Below are 21,969 nucleotides of genomic sequence, written 5' to 3' on the forward strand. Positions count from 1 at the left end.
GCAAGAAAACAGTATGTGCACAGCACCAGTGTCCCTGAGCAGGATATGGGCCTACTGTACTGCTGCCTGTGATTTCCTGCTACATGGCATTGTTTTGCCAACAAGTCATAGGATTTGCATTCAAGTAGGGTAGATATATAATGCTTCTACATGTCCCATGATGTGGGCTGTGGAACACATGCATATTAATTACAGATAAGCTATGACTAATGCTGAAACTGGAGAAAAATTGCTAAGAAACAGTGAAACGTGGCAGAAGCAGCAAGGAAGTAAAATCAGTGAGATAACAGAAAGACCAAAAAGAACATGTACTTATTGTATAAACCAGACTGATGTGACACACTATATTGTTTCTGCACAAGTGAACTTTTTCAGAAATATTTAAATTCCAGAATTAACATACTGAAGTGAGATTTTCAGATATCAGTGCCTTTTCCACCTGAACAAACAAACCAGCATATGATCAAAACCAGCACTTACACAATTGTCTAAAAAGGTAACATGAGAAGTTACAAAGGAAAGAATTACAAGTTACTAAATAAATAACTCTTTGTTCCTCAAAGAAAGGTGCTGAAGCTACCTTCAGTTTCAACATAGAAGGAGCTAAAAGCAGTAAGACCCACTTGTGTCAATGTAGGTTCTACTCCAAGTAGAATTTACTACTCTGAGTAAATTCAAGCTTTTATCCCTAAGTCTGACAGGGCTTTGCAGGAAAAAGTAATACAGACATGAAATTGTTATTATTATATTTAAATTCATTTAACTGCAGGATGTCTCTGAAAGGCATGTCCCTCCTGAAACCCCATTGCTCAGCTGATGGCAAACAGCGTGGCCGTATCACTAGCCAGGTCAGCAAAGAGCAGTAATTTGGCACAATAACTTTCTGTTAAGTCAGCAAGAAGATCCAACTTATCATAAGGTCATATGATCATTAGATCTCATGCAAAGTTGGAATGTACTGCAAGAGATGGAAAGAGAATGCCACTTTCCAGCAGCAGCCCACTTCCAGATTGCATAAAAGATAATATGGGACCCTATCTAAGTGCGGTTGAGCTATTCCACCAGGCTGCATAAATCAAGAGCTTTATGAAGACTGCCAAGTTATATTACCATGTGAATACAAGAATAAGAGTGTTAGCTTCATTGTAACCCTGTTGAAAGGACATGAGCAAAGCAAGCTTTGTAGGAAGAGTTATAACATCTTTTGTTTTATACGAAAATGCACCTGGGGAAAAAAGTGGCAAGTTTTTGCCTGCATAACTTCTTACAGAGGATGAAAAAGAAACTGCAAACCCCGAGCTAATTGCTAGAAAAAGGTTCAAGCCATTCCAATGTTCACTAGTCTACCTGAGAGAAAAGCACAGGCTGGAACTTCAGAACAGAAAGCAAATGTTAGCCAGGTCACAGGTAAAGCTCATTAGTTCTTGTGGCCCAGAAAAAATGCCAAGCAATAAGCACCTATGGAAGAAAAAAGAAGAGGGGGGAAAAAAAACCCAGAACAACAGCAGGAAGGGAGAATGAGAAGATTGCAGTGGGTTACCTAAGAAGATAAAAATTATGATATTAAGGATGCTTAGGTTAAGAAGACTAAGAAGAACAAATGCAAGAAGTCGTCACTGCTGACTTCTTGATAGTCATTGCCTTTGATGAACTGGGACCACACAACTCATGGAAGATTTAAGTAGTTAGCACAGCCAAAATCTAGACAGAAGAGCATATAATAATACAGAAGGTGGAAACACAGTATTTAATTAGTGGAGAAACTTCCAGTGATCTATTTTAACATGATAGGAAATAATCATTTCAGGCTAAAACACCATGGAGGGATGTATAAAAGTATACTGTCATCCTTATCCAGACTTGGTACATATAACTGAGGGTAAGAGAAACCAATGGAAGAAATGCAGGAAATAAAGAGCTGGCTGGCCCCAGAGATTTTGCCAGCCTTGCTCAGAAATTTGAAAGCAAAGAAAACCTGTGCTGGGAATGGAGCAAGAAGAATTTATTCAGCCAGTTAATGCTCAAAGAAAAAATAATGAGGACAGAAAAAGCTAAAGGAACTCAAAAAGGCCAAAGAGCTAAAGTGAACAAGACAAATTTTCAAAATGTTAAAACAAAAAAGTACTAAGCAGAAAGCAGATCCACTACCAAATGAGGAAAACAACCCTAGCTAAACCAAAAAGAAGTTCAACCTATTAGTTATTTTTGATTCATTTAAAGTCTTCTACACAGGGAAAAAAGTTTGAGCAAGTTAGAATAGACACAAAATGAGTGATTTTAAATCTAGTTCTTTTCAAAGAGCCTATCAGAAACAACACTAACAAAGATGTTTTAGTCCCTTTCTCAATGCCCTAGTCATGTGAAATCAGGCTGACATTTTTCTGCTCTGTTAAACTTGGAAGGGCTAAGAGGTCTTCCTCCTACAGTATTAGCTAACAACCTCTGCTAAAATCTCCTTGTCTTACCTCACCCAGAGAATGCATTTTCATTTAAGTCAAAAAGTTAAAAGTAGAAATTGAAAATTTTGAAGCCAAAGGGTACATTTTCTTCTCTATGCTCTGATGATAAGAGACAGCACAATTAACACTAGGTCTAAATTAGAATTTGAAGAAACATGCAAATAAAGCAGTTCTTAAATACACTATTAATTTTTATGGTATTTAAAAAATGCTGTCCAACAGAGACAGTGTGTTAATGAGCTGGAACAACAAACATTTCTTGGAAAGTTTATGTTTTATTCAGTTCAGCTTTAAATTTCTGTTTTTCTGATTAAGCACAATGGTAGAATTATGTTTTCTAATTAATACTTCTGTGTAGAATTCACAATAGCTTTTCAAAGTTTCTCTTTTCATTGAAAGCAAACAAAAAAACACCCAGCCCCAAAATATATCTGCTAAAACCCAACATCTGTTTGCATTACAAAGCAAAGGCAAATACTTATCAAAAGAACAGTAACCCTTCTATGAACAAGTACTTCAATTATTTTCCTCCACGTTCCACTGAAAATTACTGACAATAAGGCAGGAAATATTTTTGGTGCTCAACCTGAAGATGAACACTGGTGCTTTAGCAGCTACATAGCAAGTACTGCAGAGGTGTGTGCTGGTAAGTTATCTATCTTGGCTGGAATGTTCAAAGACAAGAAATCAGCAAATCTGTTATTTCTCTCTCTCTTTCAAATCACTCAAAATTCTCCTAATGTCTTTATAAAACTACTAGTGATGCACTATAAATACTTCCAGTTTAGTATGATTTATTTCTTACATGAAAGCTTATGTGTGAGCATCACACCATGACAGTAACACCTCACAAAATGAAACAAAAATAAGTGAGAGAAGTGAAGATTCATCCTTCAGTACCACTCAAGTAATTATATATTTTCTACAAACTTCTTCTAACCCTTTTTTGTGATTTCATTTTTTATCTTGGGGGAAAAACAGTCCTATAATTCACAGGCTTTCCCAAAGATATATAAAAGGAATTATGTGCAGAAGATGGAAGGTATGAGAAAATAAGTCTTGACATTTCTGCATTAAAGCCTCCAAAATATTAAAAAAGTGAAAAATTAGCAGTATTTATATCACATGTTAAAAAAACACATTTTATTTATGTATGTGGAGAGACATCACTGCTGTTTTGTAACATGGAACAAACATGATTCTCCAGTACTGGACACCAGCATCAAACTGACCTGTGATGAATGGACAGTGGAAATGTTGCTTCTGTGAAGAAGCAGCAACCTTAGGGACTGGACTTTCTGAAGGCAAACACTTTGGAGAGCTGGCTAGACAACATGTCAGGCTACTCTTGATGATCATAGACCAAAAGATCACAGGTCGCAGGGCAGACCAGCATCTGCATTTTCCCCCCAAAATCTCTCATACTAATGGGAACTCTCTCCAAGAAACAGATCCATTTGAGTCCAAGCAGAAACAGACACTTAATTTAGGTCCTCTGCATTATCCCTCTAGAAGAGCTCTTCCCTTTCTACTGACAGCAAAGGAAGCATAAAGAGCATCAGCCTCCTAACTAGGGCCTCCTCATCTGCTGCCTAAGCTAGCCAGCACAAAACATCCCCTCGCAACCTCAATCCAAAGAGCACATCAATAGATGTTTGTAGTGTACCAGCTCTCTTGCTCCACAAAATCCCCAAAGTATTAAAACTTGTTATCAAATCTAGCAGGAAGCAATAGCTTCAGAAGAGAGTGTAACAATACAATGCATATCTCACCATGCATGAGATTCTACCATCCCTTGAATGCAGAGTACTGTGACCCAGGTGAGTACTTTGGAGCACACACTTTGGTGACTAAGGTTTGTGCTTTTCTTACATCCACTATACTGGGTGGGCCAAGTGTGTAGAAATTCATGTTTGTTGATCCTATAAAATTCCACTACCAACTGTCTTAATAGAAAACACTGATCTTAGCCCTGAGACACTTTCAAGGCTTACAAAGCAGTATGTGGAAGACAGAAAATGCAACAGGAAGTTTGGCCCAATGGTTCTTGTTTTGGCTGCAATACAGTTAATTTTAACCACGGCAGCTGGTAAGGGGCTGTTTTGTATTTGTGCTGGGAACAGTCTTGATGGGATGTTTTAGTCACTGCTGATCAGCCCTTACACACCTTCCACATTTGTGTAGTGCTAGTGCCAAAGGCATACAAGCCTAGACCCTACAGCTCTATAGAAATGTAGCTTAAAAAGAAATGGAGAGTGGTGGCATTCATGGCTGGAATTCAGTTTAAAACAACTAAAGTAAACATCTAGAGGTGGCCTAGGTTCCCAGATTCCTATCTCCAGTCAGTGGATGCCTAGCTGATGCAGTCAGTGGAGCCTAAAGGTCTACTCAGCTGACTAGCAAGTTGGCATCTACTTTAGAGTAAGATAAATAGCACATCAGGCTCCTTGCTCATGTATTGACTCAATCTGCATCCTCTGTAAGGGGAGTTTAAACAGCACACTTGCAGACCTACAAACTTAGATGTCTTCATTTGGAGGTGAATCTTATCCTCCTCTGCATCAAACAGCTCAGAAACTGGATACAAGAAAGCTACAAAGAAGTGACACACTGCAACAACAGAAAGGTGTAACAAGAAAAGCTGTGATCAAATTAATTCCTGTTAATGCTTATAAAACACAACAAAAGACAAGGCAACACATCAATCAAGAGCTACAAATGGTACATAGGAGGGCTTGGAAGATTTCATTGACAACCAACATTCTGACTTAATTAGCAAAATGGAGAACTGATAATTCATAAGCCTGATAGTAAAAGACTAAAGCTTATTTGAGGAAAAAAAAAAAAGGAAAGAAGAAATGACAACAGAATTTAAAAAAAAAAAAAGTGTTTGAATTATGCATACTTTCATAAATGCAGAATTAGTTGGGAGAAACCCCAAGAACGTGGCGCTGGAGAAAAGGGAGTTAAAAGAATCCTCATGGTTCTTTAACTAACCAACACTGAGCACAGGGGGTGCAGAGCCCCCTGCAAAGGAATCCTGGGGCTGGTACAATGAGACCACATTGTCTTTGTTAGGACCTCACCGCTGATCTCACAGCATGGGGGGAAGGGAAATGAGGTCAACTTACTAAGCAGGAATACCACAGCAGAACATGGTATAACGGGCCAGAGTCACACACAGCTGGCAAGGGACACAGCAAACTCTGGAAGAAATAATTCCCTAAGTACAAGAGGAGCAGGAAGACGATGAAAGAAAATGTTAGTCCACTGTGCAACACGGGAAAAACTAGAGGGACACAGAGCCAAAGCCAGTGTCCAAACTGCCTTTTTTTGCATGTCTTCACCACAAATATGCTGCATTGACGTGCTGAATACAATTAATACCAGCAACAAAAGGCAAAAGGGTAAGAGCTCACCCTTGAACAAGCAAGGAGCTGAATAAATATCACTTAAATGCATTCAAATCATCTGGGCTTGACAGACTTGCCTGTTAAATATCCAAGTTACAAATCTATTTCAGAACTCTTAAAAGACAAATCTCATAGCAATGGAGAGACAACTGCAAAATTCTATGTGCTAGCTAAATGTATATAGCACATATGTATCACCTGCATCTAAAGAAGGGGATAGCACAGCTAAAGGCTTGTAGCCTAAGCCTCAGAAGAACTCCGTCACCCACAGACAGACAACTAATTCTTTTTTTAAGATCCCCTAGGGTGTCCCAAGACATTTAGATGGACACATTCTGGGCAGATACAACCCAGAACCTACAGGGGACATATAACATTTTGAAAAAGAAATTGGGTACTGGACTACGTACTACAGCGCACAACAAGCCTATGTTGAAATATCTTGCTTGCTTCCCCTGTCTTCAAGCTCTAGAGAATATGTGCAATGATTAAAGCACAAGATATCATGCTATACACAACTGCCTGGAACTTAACAAGGAGCTGAGCAGCAGCCAGCACAGATTTGTCAAGAATAGGTCACGTCAAGTCAGTCTATTTTCTTTCTGACAGCATAAAAGGCTTTGTGATAGAAGAGAAACAGCACAAGTTTTATATCTGGATTTTAACAATGCCATGTCAAATGACATATTCTTAGGCAAGCCTAGGATATATAAATTGTAATTACGTGCCTACAGAACTACACAGAATTCTTTACTTAGGGAACTATTGTTTATTATCAACTAGGAGGTTGTGTTTCACAGGGACATGATAAAAAAATAGAAGGAATTTGGAAAAAACAGCCAGAGAGAGACCGAGCACACTGAAATCTACAACAGAAATTCAGAATTCTCTTGATGGCTTGAGAATTACTGTGGAAACAATAGGGATAAGTAGGGCACTGCAATAGTGGTAAATGCAAAGTTTCAGGCTCTGGTAACACATACCTAGAGAAATACAAAATGAAGAAACTAAGTGACTATGCAGTGCTTCTGTACAAAGGTATTTGTGCCTTAGGAGCACATGATCCCAGACTGAATGTAAGTCAACCTTGCAAGGAGGCAATCAATTGTATAATTGCAAAGAAGGTGAACACAATGCTGGGAGTTATAAATGGGAGTACTGTGTAAAACCACAAAAATCAGTTCTGCTCTCCTTAGTGCTACTTATCACTTGAGCTGGAGTAGTGTGTTCAATTTGGATTGTCACAACTCACTACTGGTACAAAGTCAAAGCAGAGAAATGCAGCTGAGCACAGATTTAAGGTCCTAGATCAATACAGAATGTGTCAGTAATGGGTGCTTCTCAGGAAAAAGAAACAGGAAGATGGGGAATACTGCCTTCATGTTTGAAGGCTACTGCAAAATGAACCCAGTAATTTCCATGCTCTCCGACGGCAGATGCAGATGCTGAACTGAACAAAGAAAAGTCAGAATTGTAGTGAGAGACTAGACATTGAGGAAAAAACTTTCTAACAGTGAAAACAATAAAGCCCTCCCTTATCTGTAGAGGCTGTGAATTCTCTGTCACTGAACAGCCAAAAACCTTTTAGATGATATCTATCATAAAAACAAGCATTGTTGGTTCTGCCCCAGTGTAGAGAAGACTGGCTAAAGTGTCCTTTCTTTGCATATTTTCTATGTCAAGACATAAAAGAAGCTAAAGAAGTTTAAAAATAAATTAGTATCAGAATGTTCAACAATTTACAAAGCTACAGGATGGCCTATCAAATTGCCATCTGTTACACTGTTGTTAAGATGACAACTTGAAGTGCTCCTGTGCCATTCTGACCAGTTGCTAACCTTTTTTTAAAGAAAGCTCCTTAAGTCAGCCCTTGCATTCTGTCTTCAAGGTCTCTCTTAGTGCCCTTCCAATGGAGCCACTCCATGCAACCTAGTGTAACCAACCACAGCTCATGATTCATGTCTGAAACAATCACTCATTTGGACAGAACAACCTTCAGAATCGTTATCATTTCATAAGATAATGGCTTAGCTTTGCCTGCATGCAGTTTAAACCCTAGATTGCAATTAGTTCCAAAATATCTTAAATAAATGCCACAGCATGGAGTGTTGCATTATCTTCTGACTCTCCTTGTATCGCAGACACTCTCAGTTTCTGGAACCATCTTTCTCAAACACAAACCTGTTGTATCAGCCACCACAATTACGCTTCATGATGGCTGGAAGGACACTTACTCACTCATCAGTAACTCCTCTGCTAGCAGTTGATAGCCTGAGGCATATTAAAACCCAAGGTAAACACTGCCTGTTCTTGAGGCTGAGTGTGGCATCCCTGTAGAATGGGCTTCTCAGTAAGCCCAGGAGCCAGAAATTGTCGTTGGGCAATACAGAATGGCTGCAGAGAGTAGTATTCAAAGGCCATATGCTTTGTCCATACCTATGTTTCCCAGAAAAAAAAAATGTTACCATTGCAAAATGGACAAGGTAGTAAAAAGGGGAACAGAAGTTATTACTGTATCTGATCTTGTCAGTCTCTGGGCTGTTTAATTTCTGACACATTCTTCAGAAACTCTAACAGGACCTGCTGCACTTATATAGGCCTAAATTCTACAGAATAATGCAAAACAATGATTCTCCTGCTCATTACTTTGACTAATGAGCAGAAAATCAACCATGACAGGGAGTTAGCCACAGCTAGAGCTCTCCCTGTCAAGCAATAGTTGGCAGTTACAAAACTTAACTTTTATCCATCTGAAAAATACTTTTAAGTGAACTTGCATGTATTTCTAGTAAGAAAATAATGAAGTTTCTCCATTTCCTACAGAATACTGCTGACTGTTCAAGTATGCCATCACCTATCTAAAAGTCATTTTTCCACTTACACAATTACCATTCAAAGAGATTGTGATAAATGTGACCAAAGTAAAAGGACGCTCTAACAGTTGGCAAGTCTGTAATAGAGAATGAGTGTGAATGTGCTTGGGTAAGAAAAGGAAAAGCAGCTGTAGTTGACACAAAAAAATCTGTAAATTCTGTTAAACAATGGCTGCATTTCTGATGATAGTGTTTCTGCTGCACAACTCACTGTTAAGGAAAGATACTTTGTTTTCCAGCAGTCGGTAAGGTGTGAGTGGTACCATATGGTAATAATATTAGATAAAATCAGAGGCTGAACCAACTCTGGATAATTGCAAGCAACAGGTTATGCAGATAAAGCTTGTGAAAGATCACATAATAGCCAATTAGTAGGAAAGCTGTCAAGTAAAGGATTTCTATTTCTATGTAGCTTAGCTTGCATAAGACTGAAAAAGTTTTTTTTTATTTTCTGTAAATATTTCAGTCCATTTGATATAATTGTGCCTACTACTCATATATATCAATCCTCCACCTTCTAGTTCTATCAGTTAAAATCTGCAAGCAATCAATTCTAACCTTTAGTATGCAAAAGACTTCCATGGGTTAGTTGCCTATGGTAAGAAATACAGCACTTGGTTGTTATTAAAGTTGCTGCTCTCACATTTTGTTTGGTTCTGGTCGACTAAAAGGCCCAAATTCAGTTATTTTATTTAGATTTATTTTTTTTTTATGGCTCATGTAGATTTTGGTGCCCTTCTCTGGATTCTTTCCACAGCCTCTGAAGTGAACTGGCCATGTTTAATATTCAAGATGATGACTTCACATTATTTATTCAATGAAAGGGTATTTTCTTCAGTGCAGCTTCCCTCTGTTGTTGCTTGAAGGTGAACAGATGTTTCTGCTGAGCTGTCCATAATCATGACCATATCTTCTCTTCAAATTTGATTTAGAAACTAGCAATGGAATACCCCACATCATCACTTCCAGTGCAAAATGGTGGGTGCTTGCCTACACTGAAGACCCACCACCACTGTCAAGCTTCAATGTTTGGCTTCGACTGCCCAACTATAGAACTTCTCAGTACTGGATTGCCTCTGAACTTTTGGGTAAACCTCACTTGGTAAGGGAAGCAGCCACAAAAAGAATCCACAAGAAGTACCTGTAGGTGTGACAGATAATTTGTATTTCCCTCATAACTGTCAGGGAAATAGAGCTTGGAGATCCAGAGAAAGGAACTATATGGAGATAAACCAGTGGCACTACCAGGCTGTGAAAAATAACTGTGTGAGAGGCTGTAATGATCTGAAGTGGATTCCAGATCAACAGGAAGGTTAAGACCAGCAATACAGAAACATCTTGAATGCAAGCTGCCACACAGGGAACAGCAAAAATAATAACAATGGACGCCATAAATTATTAGGCTAGTAGCTGCACAAGTCTGAGTCAAGAAATTAAGAATTCTGTAAATTCTTTACAGAAATGATCCTAGAACAAATGACATCCATGCAAATTATGTCTGTGTAAGGGAAAAAAAAAGAAGAGAAAAACCCTATCAGCTTAAAGCACAAGCTTTTCATTAATCTCCAAGATCAGAAAGAACCATATTGAAAGCACTAACCTGGCTGTGTTATTAAACTAGAATAATGTACTTCAGATGGGGATAAAAATCAGAGGCCAGGCAGAAGATGAGATAGCTAACAAAGGAGAACAAGAACACTAACAAATCATCTTAAATCCCATTAAAGAGCTAGCCCATTACTGAACACCTATCACGCTGTGTGTGTTCTCCAGGTTTTCAAGTCCTGGGGAAAAAAAGAAAAACAAAACAATAAATGCAGAAGATTACAAAGAAATTAGCACCAACCAGGATGGAGATCTCAAGAAGAAATCAAAACATCAATCTACATGCTTTCTCTGATAGGTCTGAGGAAAAAGCAGGAGGTATCACCTACAGAACCATACATAGATTCATGTGGTTGAACGTCACCCCCAGAGGTCATCAAGTTTTCAAGTTACCCTTAGAGTAACTTGTGTAGGGCCTTGCCCAGTTGAGTTCAGAATATTCTGAGAAGAGGGCTTCCACAGCCTCTCTGGACAACCTCTTCCACTGCTCAACCACCCTTGCTGTGAAAACATTTTTCCTGATAATCAAATAAAAATTTCCCATGTTTCAGCTTGTTTCCATTGCCTCTAATGCATTTACTGTGTGCCTCCAGGAAGAGCTCTGTCTTCTCTACAGTCTCCCATTAGAGAGCTGTGAACTGCTATGAGATCCCCTCACAGCCTGCTCCTCTTCTCCTGTGTGAGCAAATCCAGCTCTCCTGTGCTACAGCCCCTTAACAATCTTGGTAGCTTTCCACAGGATGTCTTCTTGAAAGAAAGGTTATATCAGTGATCACTTCTCTCGACCTGCTGGCTGTAGTCCTGCTCCTTCAGCCCAGGACACCACCAGCCTTCTTTTCTGCCAGGGTGCAATGCTGGCTCTTATTTAACTTGCTGCTTACCAAGACCCCAGGGCTCTTCTGGCCTTTTTTGAAGGTGGGTGCAACATTTCCTTTCTCCAGTCATTGGGGACCTTCCCTGTCTCCAAAACCTTTCAAAGATGATAGAAAGTGGCCTTGCAAACAGATCACCCATCTCTCAGCACCCTTGGACGGAGAACCCACAACCTCTCTAGGCAACCTGTGCCCTCAGTAAAACAAGTTTTACTTAGAATCTCCTGTCTTTTGGTTTGTGCCCATTGCCTCTGGTCATGTCACACCCTTACTACAGCCATTTATACACAAGGGTAAGATTCCCTCTGATCCTTCTCTAGGCTAAGTCCCAGCTCTCAAAGGCCTTCCCTCATATGAGAGATGCTCCAGTCCCTTAATCCTCTCAGTGGCTCTTCAGTGCAGTTTCCAGTAGCTCCAGCTCTCTCTACTGGGGAGCCCAGAAGGGGACAAAGTACTCTAGGTGTGGCCTTGCCAGTGCTGAGTTAAATCAGATGGTCTAGCAAACTCCCATCACAATGATCTCCATGCCAGTTGCCATTCCTCTGACTCTGCCCTCCGAGATCTGAGCCAGACTGTAACTCACCCTATAGAAGAGCTCCATACACAGTGCAGCTCCCCTTGAGGACAAACACAGCCCTTGTCTCTTCTGCCTTTTCTCTAGAGAAGCACGTTTTTGTCAATGGTTTTGATATACATAAAAAAATGGAAAGAGAAACATGTGCAAAGAAAGACAGTGTAATATTGGAGAGGAGGAAAAAAAAAAGGGAGGGGAACGAATACTAAAGGAGTTGGTAATTACCAAGTTTAATACAAACTGTTCATAATTTCAGGTCTTGAGGACACAGATGGTAGGAATGTGGAAGAAGGAATGCAGTTGGAAGCTACAGAACATTTAAAAAACCAGAGAGGGCTTGCCAAAAAACCACAGAGACAACTGTTTCTTTGCCTGAAGATAAGGAACACTTAGAGGCTCATCTCAAACACAAAAATATATGCACACATTTCCACATGGTGCTCTGATTTTGAAGAAAATCTACCCTTTCTTAGAGCAGTTCCCGTGTATTTAAAGCCCATGATGGAAGAGGTTCTGAGTTCAAAGCAGGTAAACAGGAGTACAAGAAATTTGCTTCTGACAGCATGGAACTGTCAGGATCTTTTTTGCTGTTGTGACCATAGAACAGTTACAGTAAAGCTGAGAAGTACACCAATGCTGAGATAGATACATCTGACATAAAGGAATGGAGTAGACACCAACACATGGATCTGACTTAGGAGCTGCTCCCAGAACCACAGATTCAACCACCCCAACTTCATGTTTTAGGTAGGTGCCATGGAAAGACACCAGCTTACACCCTGCCTCTCACAGCACTCGAGTGCTAATGTTCAGTCTGTACAATCTCTCTTCCATGGGTCTCAGCTTTTTGCAGCAGAGTATAACCTGACCCAGAGAAGGGCTAAATTTTATTTAGCCCTGATTATGAAGTCATTCATCGTTATCAAAAAACCTCTTGTCATTCCCAACTGATCCTCAACATAACATAAACAGCTTGTCCTCGAATACAAAGTGAAAAGACAGATTCTGAAGACAGATGGTGAAGGTAATTCTGAATATTACTTTAGTCCTTTAAAAATAACCAAACTAAACTTAGAAGTAAAATATCAAAGGATGAAAAAGACTACTATGGGAATAATTTTTTCAGATGAGAGGAGAAAAGGGAGAAGAGTCTTTTAAAGAAAGAAACAAAGACCTTTTCCATCTTCACTAAAGAGGGAAATACGCCGAGTAAGACTGAGGAATTGCAAACATATGTTTCCAAAATGAAATGTGACTTGTTAATTTAGACCTTGTCTAAATCAAGAAGACAAGTGGGATAGCTATATTCATTCCAATACACTGTAGTGTCAAAAAAGACAATAGAATCCAATCTGGTTGAGCTCAGATGCAAGAAATTAAATGAAGAACTTAAAGAGAATAATAAATCTGGCAAAATGAAAAGATAAAGCATGTTTTTAAATGAAGCAAAAAGTATAGTATAAGGAAAGCCAGAATATGCAGCCAACAGTATTTTCTAACTCGATTCAAGTTATAGAAATTACAATTAAAATATATATTTCTAGTACAACCATCATACAAGTACAATCCCAAGCATGTGAGAACATGCATTAAACAGCAAGCATTTACAAAGGTCATAGAAGAGATAGATAAGCCTGGAAAAAAAGGTGAAATAGAAAATCGTACACAGATTGTAATCAAGGCAGGCATGTATGAAACTTGTTTAAAAAAATAGATGCTTGGAGAGTTTGAGAAAGCAAAACATAAAACTACCCAACAATACTTATCTGTTGGGGAAGGTGCAGAAAGGGATGTAAGCACCCAGGATTTATTTGTTTAGCTTTTGATCAAAATAAAAGACCTATGCCTTTGACCCCCAGAAGCAGAAGGTGAGAGGATGTTACACCAACAGCTAAAATTAGTCAGTCATTTTCAATGAGTGTCAGAAATGAAAACCCTGCATCCAAGCCCTTTTCTCTAGGCATTAGAACACACTGCCCTTCCATGCCAAGAAATGGCTGCATGGCCTTAACACAAGGGAGAACAAGCTGAAGGAAATCTGAGTTTAAATAACTGAAAGAATAGCAAAGTTATTTTATAACTGGGAAAAAAAATCCTCAACCTCTTTTTCCCTTTTTTTTTTTTGGTAAGCAAAACAAATCTATTGAAGTGGGAGGGAGAGGAGGAGACTGGAAGTGGGGAGGAAGGAAAAGAAGGAAGAAGGGAGGGAGGAAGGGAAGGAGAATGGGAGAGGGGGAGAGAGTCTTCTCCAGAAGCATGGATGGACCACTTCTGCTTGCTCTTCTTTCCACTGCACCTGCATCCAACACCTCATTTCAGGTCCTTGGCTGTCTTCAGATTCAGAACTAGGGTATGTTCTGTTCTCCATGTAACTTCAGTGCAGCCCTCCAGTGGCAACACTGCAGGCACTGCAGACCAACTCACAGTTAATTATTAGCACTTGGCAAGGAAGGAGCAGTTGAAACACCACATACTGCAGCAGTGTAATGCATCTTTAGTAGCCACAGAATTTGAAGCTTGCCAATCCCTTGTGTCTGTATATGTTAGAATTTCTGTCCACATTATTAGTTATATTCTTCTAGCATAGCTCCTAGCACAAAGCCTTTTAAAAAGGCACTTGTGCAAGTACTGAAGGAGGTGTTTTATCAGTTCTTTCTCTTTTTAAAGTATTAATAATCCTGTCAAATGCAAATGTTACTGGTATTGCATACAAGGTCCTCTTTTTATTTAAGCACTTACAACAGTGCACTACACTTTGGGAGGGAAGGAGAGGGGAACAAAAGCTTCACTAGTTTGCATCAGGAGAACAACCATGAGTTCATGGAAAAGGATGCTGCAGAGACAGCTCTGGCTCCTGTATTTTCAGCTCTCAGTGGGCACAGCACCACTGCTGTGTCCTACCAGCTGCCCTGAGCCAAGCCTTGCTACAGACAAAAGCAATTGCAATAGTTCTGCTAACACCTCTGCAAACTTGTTAGTAAAAGTGAGACATGGTTTACGTCTGACAAGAGCTTGTAGCTAGGGCTTTAGAAATGAAACAAGAACATCCACAACACAGATGCAACATGGTGGAAAACACTGATTCATACTTCTGAAATTCAGTGACCAAGCCTGCAGAAACACAAAAACATGACACTCCATCAAAAATGTAAAGCTTCCTATTCACATATGCAGAAGTACTGGTATTGAGGGGGACCTCTAAGGATTACTGCAAACAAGGAAACAAGAATTCCATTACCACATCAATCAGAGCAGAGCAATGCAATTGCAGTGAGCCTTACTGGACTGCATTAAGGAAGCTACAAGAGTATTCCTGTAGCTAAAGCCAACAGGGATTTTGAAGTAAAATCCTTCAGCCTTCAACTCACGTAAAGTGAAACTGATGTTTGTTGCTAATCCAGGGCTGTGAGATGTGCAGACACACCATCCATACAGCTGTGGCTGCTGAGACAGGTATTAACTTGCAGCACAGGGACAGAGGGGCCAGCCAGGGGTAGGAATCTCTCTGAACACCCCATGGGGGCTGAGCTCAAGGACCAGAACCCCAAAACCTTACTGAAAATGTAGCTTAAATGTTTTGGAATTTCTTCACCTACCCAGTCTGTAAGATACCTATATTAAGAGCACCCTAATAAAGCTATACAAATAAAGCACATTACAACACCACCATGCTATTCACATTAACCAACAAAAACAAAGAAAAAAATGTCAGTTAAGGGGAGAAATGTGACATAAAATGATCTTCAATTACTACACACACAGGGGTGCCAGTTTAACAGCTTTTTTAAATATGCTTAGGTGCAGAAGACATATGTTACATTTAACCTCCTACTGCAAATGTTCTCCTCTGAACTGAGTGCTGTAGTCATAACCCTAAAACTATTGCAGTGTAAAACTCAGACATTTACAGGAACATAATAATAAATATTTGAAAGCTACTGATGATAGAGAATTGAAAAGGACAGCTTAAAAGGCTGCAGTATTAGCAGAAAAGGGAGCTAGTAAGAGAAGGTAACCATTTAGCTGCTACCACACAATAATTCCATGGAGAGAAACCTAAAACAAACCTGGGAGCAAATAATACACTCAGGACTAATTTCTGCAGTTTTATGTCTTATAAAGAAATTACTGGAGAATTCCAATGGCAAATACAGTCCTGAAGTACTGATGAAGTTAAGAAAGCAAAAAGGAATATGGTTACACTGCCACAAGGCAGGAACTGTGAAAATAAAGCTTCACTTACTCCTTTTAATATAAAACTACTACACAATAAGATATATACTGAATAGCATTTATTTTATTCTTTTGATTACAAAGAATAAAATAAATACTAAGTGTCAGAATAGCAGACACCAGACCTTTCTCCTTGTCTTTTACAAGCCCAAGAATTCTGTGTATTATTCATTACCCACTCTCCACTGCAGAACTCAAACTGATGAGCTTGGGAGCAGGAGTAATTTGTGCACATCAAAACCAGTGGCTACCTTTTGTTATCACTGCTCAAATGGTAGGAACAGATATTAAGCCGATTCATACTACATGAAAGTAAAGAGGTTTTGAAATAGAATTCTATAGATAACACCCATAAAATACTTCTATTTTAAACAGAACAGAGTAAATCACCAACTGGCACCAACCTGTGCCTTTTTTTTTCAATGCAAGGTGAGAGGGAATCTTTGCAAGGTGACCTAATCCAGCTGGAAGTGCCACCATCAACCTGAACTGAGTGGGGCAAGACAGAGACACAGAACCTCCTCTGATCTTCAACTGACAAGATGCTATCATGCTATCACATCACATTACTGGCACTGACCCAAAACACAGTTATTATTTTGGGATTCACTGATTTAGAAATTAAAATAGATTAAGGCTGGGTTTGACCCATTTTAGAATCTTTTGATTTTTATGTCATGTTTTACTTCATAGTAAATTGGCTTCCTATCAATCTGAAATATTCACTGGCACTTCTGAAACACTACATGGCTTAAGTATTTCCTTTAGAGTATTTAAGCTCAGAATTTCCAATTTAAGTAACTACCTCACCTATCTATAAACTGCAGATTGTTTCAGAAAATAAAAGATTGTTAAATTTCTTTCATAAAACAAGCTAAGACAAGATATAATCCTTAATAATTTTAAAATAATTTTTATACCAGCATATAGTCTATTGTTTTAAATGCTCTTCATGAGTAGGTTTGGTCATATAGAATGGCACTACAACCTAACACAAAGGTCTGAAGAGGCTTTGAGATTCTTCAAGGGTGTTTTTGCAGGAGGAAATTACTGTCCAATGTGAAAGGGCAGGGCAGGTGCAAACCACAAGAGGCTCAGAAAAAGCCAGTTCTACCAGAAGAGAAAATAGAGGCCAGGGAGTTAAATTCTCAAAGATCAGAAAGTTGTTAAACATTGGTAGAGTCTGGAAAGACACATCTTTTCAGGACATTCAGGAAAGAACATTTTGTTTAGGTCTCTAAGGAGGAGTAAAATCACTTAAGCTTTCTGCTGCTATTCAGATGAGGCAGCACATCTTCTCTTGTAAGCCTGCTACATGGGTGTATTTCCCTTCCTTTCACCCAGCAGGCTGTCAGACAGACCTGTTACACATCCTGCACAATATATACTGTTTAATTAATATTTAAAGAGGCACTGATGCAGTATAGCAATCTAGATACAGAGAGAAACTTCCTGCTTTGAAGATGAACATTTGCTGAGAGGCGGTCAGGAAGGTTGCTGCTACATGTAATTATCAGCCTGATGTATTAATACTAGAAGCAGATATTTCTGTGATGACATTTCATTGTTCTTCAGCTGTAGAATGTTCTAATTAGAGCTGAAAAGAAAAATACTTTGCTGGGATTTGTGACAACTGAATTCTTTTCTGCAGAGACTTTGCTTTCCATATAGTTTCTATACGTATGTGCTTTCTTTATTGCCACCTCAGTCATCTAGATCTCCTGGGGATCACCCAACAGGCTCCTGTATCAGCTGAGCTGTAAGGTTTCTGAGCCTTTGAGTCCATACAGATTAACAAAGCACTGAAAAGCTGGATGTTCAAATTTCAGACACGAGTTTCCCAGTATCCAGGAATGCAATGTTTTGGAGCAGTCTGCTAAATAGACAAGTCTGGGTCATGGCTGCTTCTCTGAACATGCTATTGCACTCTGAACCTAAATGAAAGTAAATAAAATTGTTGATAAAACATATCTACCATAACTGCTGACTTCCTCCAATTTCTTTTATAGGCATTTTGAATACAGAAAATTACACACGGGCCTCATTGCTACTGGAACAAAATTTCAACTCATATCCAAGCTGAAATCAATTCCAGGTGTGAATAACTGTTGATACAATCTTCTCCTAAAAAAAAATAAGAAGAAGGCAATGATCCTACACTTCCACTTTGTCAAAAATCTAGCTGGAGTAGGAAAAATGACAGCACCAGCATCAGCAGAGTTGTTCTCAACTTCTCTCATTCTGGGACATCTTTCCTAAGGCCCTTTGTTCCGTGGGCTCCCACGGCTCTTGTTCCAAAGGGGAACGAGAGCCCCTTAAGGGCTTGCTTTTCTCCATAGGGGGAACAATGGCTCCCTGATAGTGACCACAAAACTTGAAAAGAAAGGAAAAATCAGGGAACACATCCTGTGAAGCTCCTGACTTGGCCCTGAACTTTTTTTTGAGCAGATTAGACTAAGCAGGGTTTAGAGAGAAGTCATTTATTTATAATAAACACTCGCAAGCCAAAAAAAAGAAAACCTCAACTCCCTTAACTAATGGTTTCTAAAAATGCTTATTCAAACTGACATATGCATGACAAGTTTCAGCTCAGTACGATTTAAGGAGGAGGATTTATACCGCCCAGAAAAATGGTGTTTATGACAGAAATGACAAAGGATCATTCATCACGGGGTTTTTCTATGTGGAGCAGTAATAAAGCCTAAATGAGACTGCACTTCATTAGTAATTTATTTCACAGATCACTATATATACACAAATAGCATAACTCTATTACATTTTTATAGTGCCATTCATTACAGTACTTCACATACTATATCCACATGACAACAGAGAAATGCAGCTTCCTCTGGGGAAGACGGCGGCAGCCAACTGCAGAGCAGCCACGGGGAGGAAACACTTCAGAGCCAGAAGAGCAGGAGTTGGGATTCTCAGGCAAAGCAGGCAAAGTACAATACATAAAGTCATGGAACTGAACCCTCAGAGATGGGCAGATATCTCAAAGAATAGCTTCACACCATTTTTCCATGCCCAATGCCCCATTTGACTCGGACAGTAGCAACAGAAGAGGAAGATTGAATACCCTCATCTTGTCCAGGAGAGACCAAACCCAGAGCCTCTTGCCAGAGCTCCCTGGCTGGAATTCTCTCTCCCTCTCTCACTTGGTCCTTGAGCACTACACTGGTGTTCTCCACTTGCCACAGGAAGGAAAAGAGGATCAGTTCAACTGCTCTCATCAGTCCATATCTGGGATGCTACTCTTTAGGCACAGCAAAGGACATACTCTCAGACACCAAGAAAAAGGATGTGATACTTTCTCTCCTAAGACCTGCACAAAGTGAGGATTCAGGGCTGTTTCACTCCCCACCAGAAAACAACCCTCAAATTATCACACTTAGGGGCCAAACATTTCCATTAATCTTCCAGAAGTGAACAGATTCCTGCCTTCCAAGTGCACATTAAAACACAGTACACTACACAAACGCTCAGAATGCTGTGAGATGAGAGACAGGACATCTGTAAATGTCTCATGACAACTGCTTTTTTTGTGACTAGTTTGCTTGTGAAGTGTCCAATTATGTAGTGTTTGGTCTTTGGAATAACAACCCCGATGTATGCATTCAAATGCTTTCTGAAAAAAAATTAAAAGGAAATGCATTGCTTTTAACTAGTGAGGTATGATTAAATTCAGCAAAGATTCTCTTGATTCTCTTGCCAAAAACTCTGCTGAAAAAACCCTGATAAGAAGGCAAATGGCTTGTCAGTTCTTAAAATAAATTTTAAAGAAAGGAACCTGAAACATAATTCATGAACACTGCAATTTTTGATGGTTAGAGAGAGCAAAAGTGATTTTTACCCAAATGATTTTTTTTTAAACACTCTTCTAGTAAAATAAATAGAAAGAGAAAAGAAAAAAAATCAGAACCATTAGGAAAATATTTGCTGGGCACTAAGTTAAAATTTGTTTTACAGCAGGGAAACAGGTTCTCCAAATTTGCCAGTACTGCCTTTGCCTTGTGGGAGCTTGAGAATATAAAAAACGTACATTATTTCTCCTATAGCTCTGGTTTTAATGTTCTTTTTTCAATTATTCCATTAGCAAAGTGCATAATTTTAGTCCTACGACATACAGTATCTAATTTAATAAGAGAATAAGTAAAAGTACATCAATACAATTTTTCTCTCCCTTTTAGTCTCACATTGCACTGCTTCCACTTGTGTTACTGCAGTAGGCACTAGCTGCTAAGAGTTTAAGAAATGAAACCATGGCATTTTGCCTCCTGATTTAAGATGCAGGTTATCATCCGTCACTCAAGTGATCTGCGTTCACTAGTTATTACATACAAAGAGGGATACAGACCATCTGCAAAAAAATAATGTCCTATTTGGGTAAGTTAATGTGTCTGAATTAAGCATATGTGTATTCTCTGTTGAAATTGGTAGGACTTTAAATCTGGGAGTGAGGCAAGTGCATATATAAAACTGTTTTGGGCTCTCTTTGCTATTTTAACGGCTAGACAACCTGGCAAGGCTTTTTCTGTGCTCTAAGAAACCTGCAATCTGACCAACAAATGCAGGAAAGACCAAATACTGTAGGAAACAATGTGAAATTGAACTTTTTTCCCCCACCCTGTTACTCTCCAAATCATTTTCCTCCACAGAACTGATTAACAACCAATATGAGCCTACGGCCGTGAGCTCTGAACAAGAAGGTGTGAATGAAAGGATGCAGAGCACTGGAGCTGAGCAGATGTATATTTAGGCATGCATAAAAGGTGAGAAAGAGAAGAAGCTAACAGAACTAATATTGACCTGGACATTGCTGGCAGAGTGCCCAGCAAGATCACAGGTGGGAAGAGGTTCAATGTAAATAAAGTCTTGAAGATGAGAAGTTTATCTTCTAAAAGGTAGAAAAGCTAATTAAGGGATTTGGCAAGTTCAGGATATCTGCTGGCCAGTTTCCATTCAGACAAACCAGAGAGCTGCACAGTTTTCAGAAAGAAGGGAAGCAGGAGCTGGCTGATGCTTAAATAAACTTCACAGTCAGTCTACATCTAATAGTTTTACCTAAGAAAGTATGGAAAATCTCTTCTTATTCTTTCCTGGAACAATTTCTAGTCAATCAAATCAGCGTATGTAAACACACTGTAAAAAAGTCTCATTAAAGAAAGAAATATTGCATGATGCTACTTACCTGCCTGTCTACTTCTGGAAGCAAAAGCAGGAGGTATTGTTGAAAATGCTGAGGTAAAGAAGCAAAGGTGTGTTTATTTATTAAAGCCCTCAGGTTAGTGTTCACTAGAATAGATCCTGGTGTTTCTATGTCAATATCCTCAGCTTTGGTCCATTTCAAATGTCCTGGAGTAAATAAACAGAAATAACTTTAAACATAAATAAAGGAAGAGAGTAAGAACAATTCTTCTTTTAAACTTTTTAGCTTTTATTGTGTGATACAGTAAGCTCCAGAGAAATGGTACTCTGAGAAGGGTAACAAAACCTTTTCTAGGTGTCTTAACAGCTTCTTTTATATTCCCTGAATTTGTCTCTTGAGCTTTCACAGAATCCATGTTCCAGTCAACACTGAAGCTGACATACTCTTACTTCCAGCTCAAGAGACCAAGGCAACTCAGCAGCAGCAGCAGAGAATTTTCCTGTGCTGTCATCAGCATAATTATAAACATCTATGTCCAAGCAGAAGGCTGCCTGAGGAGGCTGATGTGAACCAGTCATTCTGGAGAGCTGCTCTTCAGCCATGCTCCACATCTGCAGCACACTGTGGTGTCCCATAGCACCTGCTAAATCTACCTGTGTTAACAGACAGTGATCATAGAGATCAAAGTATTTAATGTCTTAAATCAGTGTCAGAAAATACACATTTCTTGGAATTTTCATAAGAACCTATGATCTAAAATGGTCAATGGACAGAAGGCAGCAGCAGGA

General features: G+C 39.2%; 1 protein-coding gene across 1 annotated transcript in view; it reads right to left on the minus strand.

The window, feature by feature from the left end:
* The window catches only part of ASXL3 (additional sex combs like transcriptional regulator 3), a gene marked incomplete at its 3' end in the record, with an annotated part of 96,081 nt that overhangs the window by 14,645 nt on the left and 59,467 nt on the right, over nt 1-21,969 (minus strand). The window contains exon 8 of the mRNA XM_008948032.1: nt 21,224-21,387. Coding sequence (XP_008946280.1) covers nt 21,224-21,387 — 164 coding nt within the window. The remainder of the gene's footprint in view (nt 1-21,223; nt 21,388-21,969) is intronic.

This window comes from Merops nubicus, unplaced genomic scaffold (genome assembly GCF_000691845.1).
Source record: "Merops nubicus isolate BGI_N331 unplaced genomic scaffold, ASM69184v1 scaffold4469, whole genome shotgun sequence".
Lineage (NCBI taxonomy): Eukaryota > Metazoa > Chordata > Aves > Coraciiformes > Meropidae > Merops > Merops nubicus.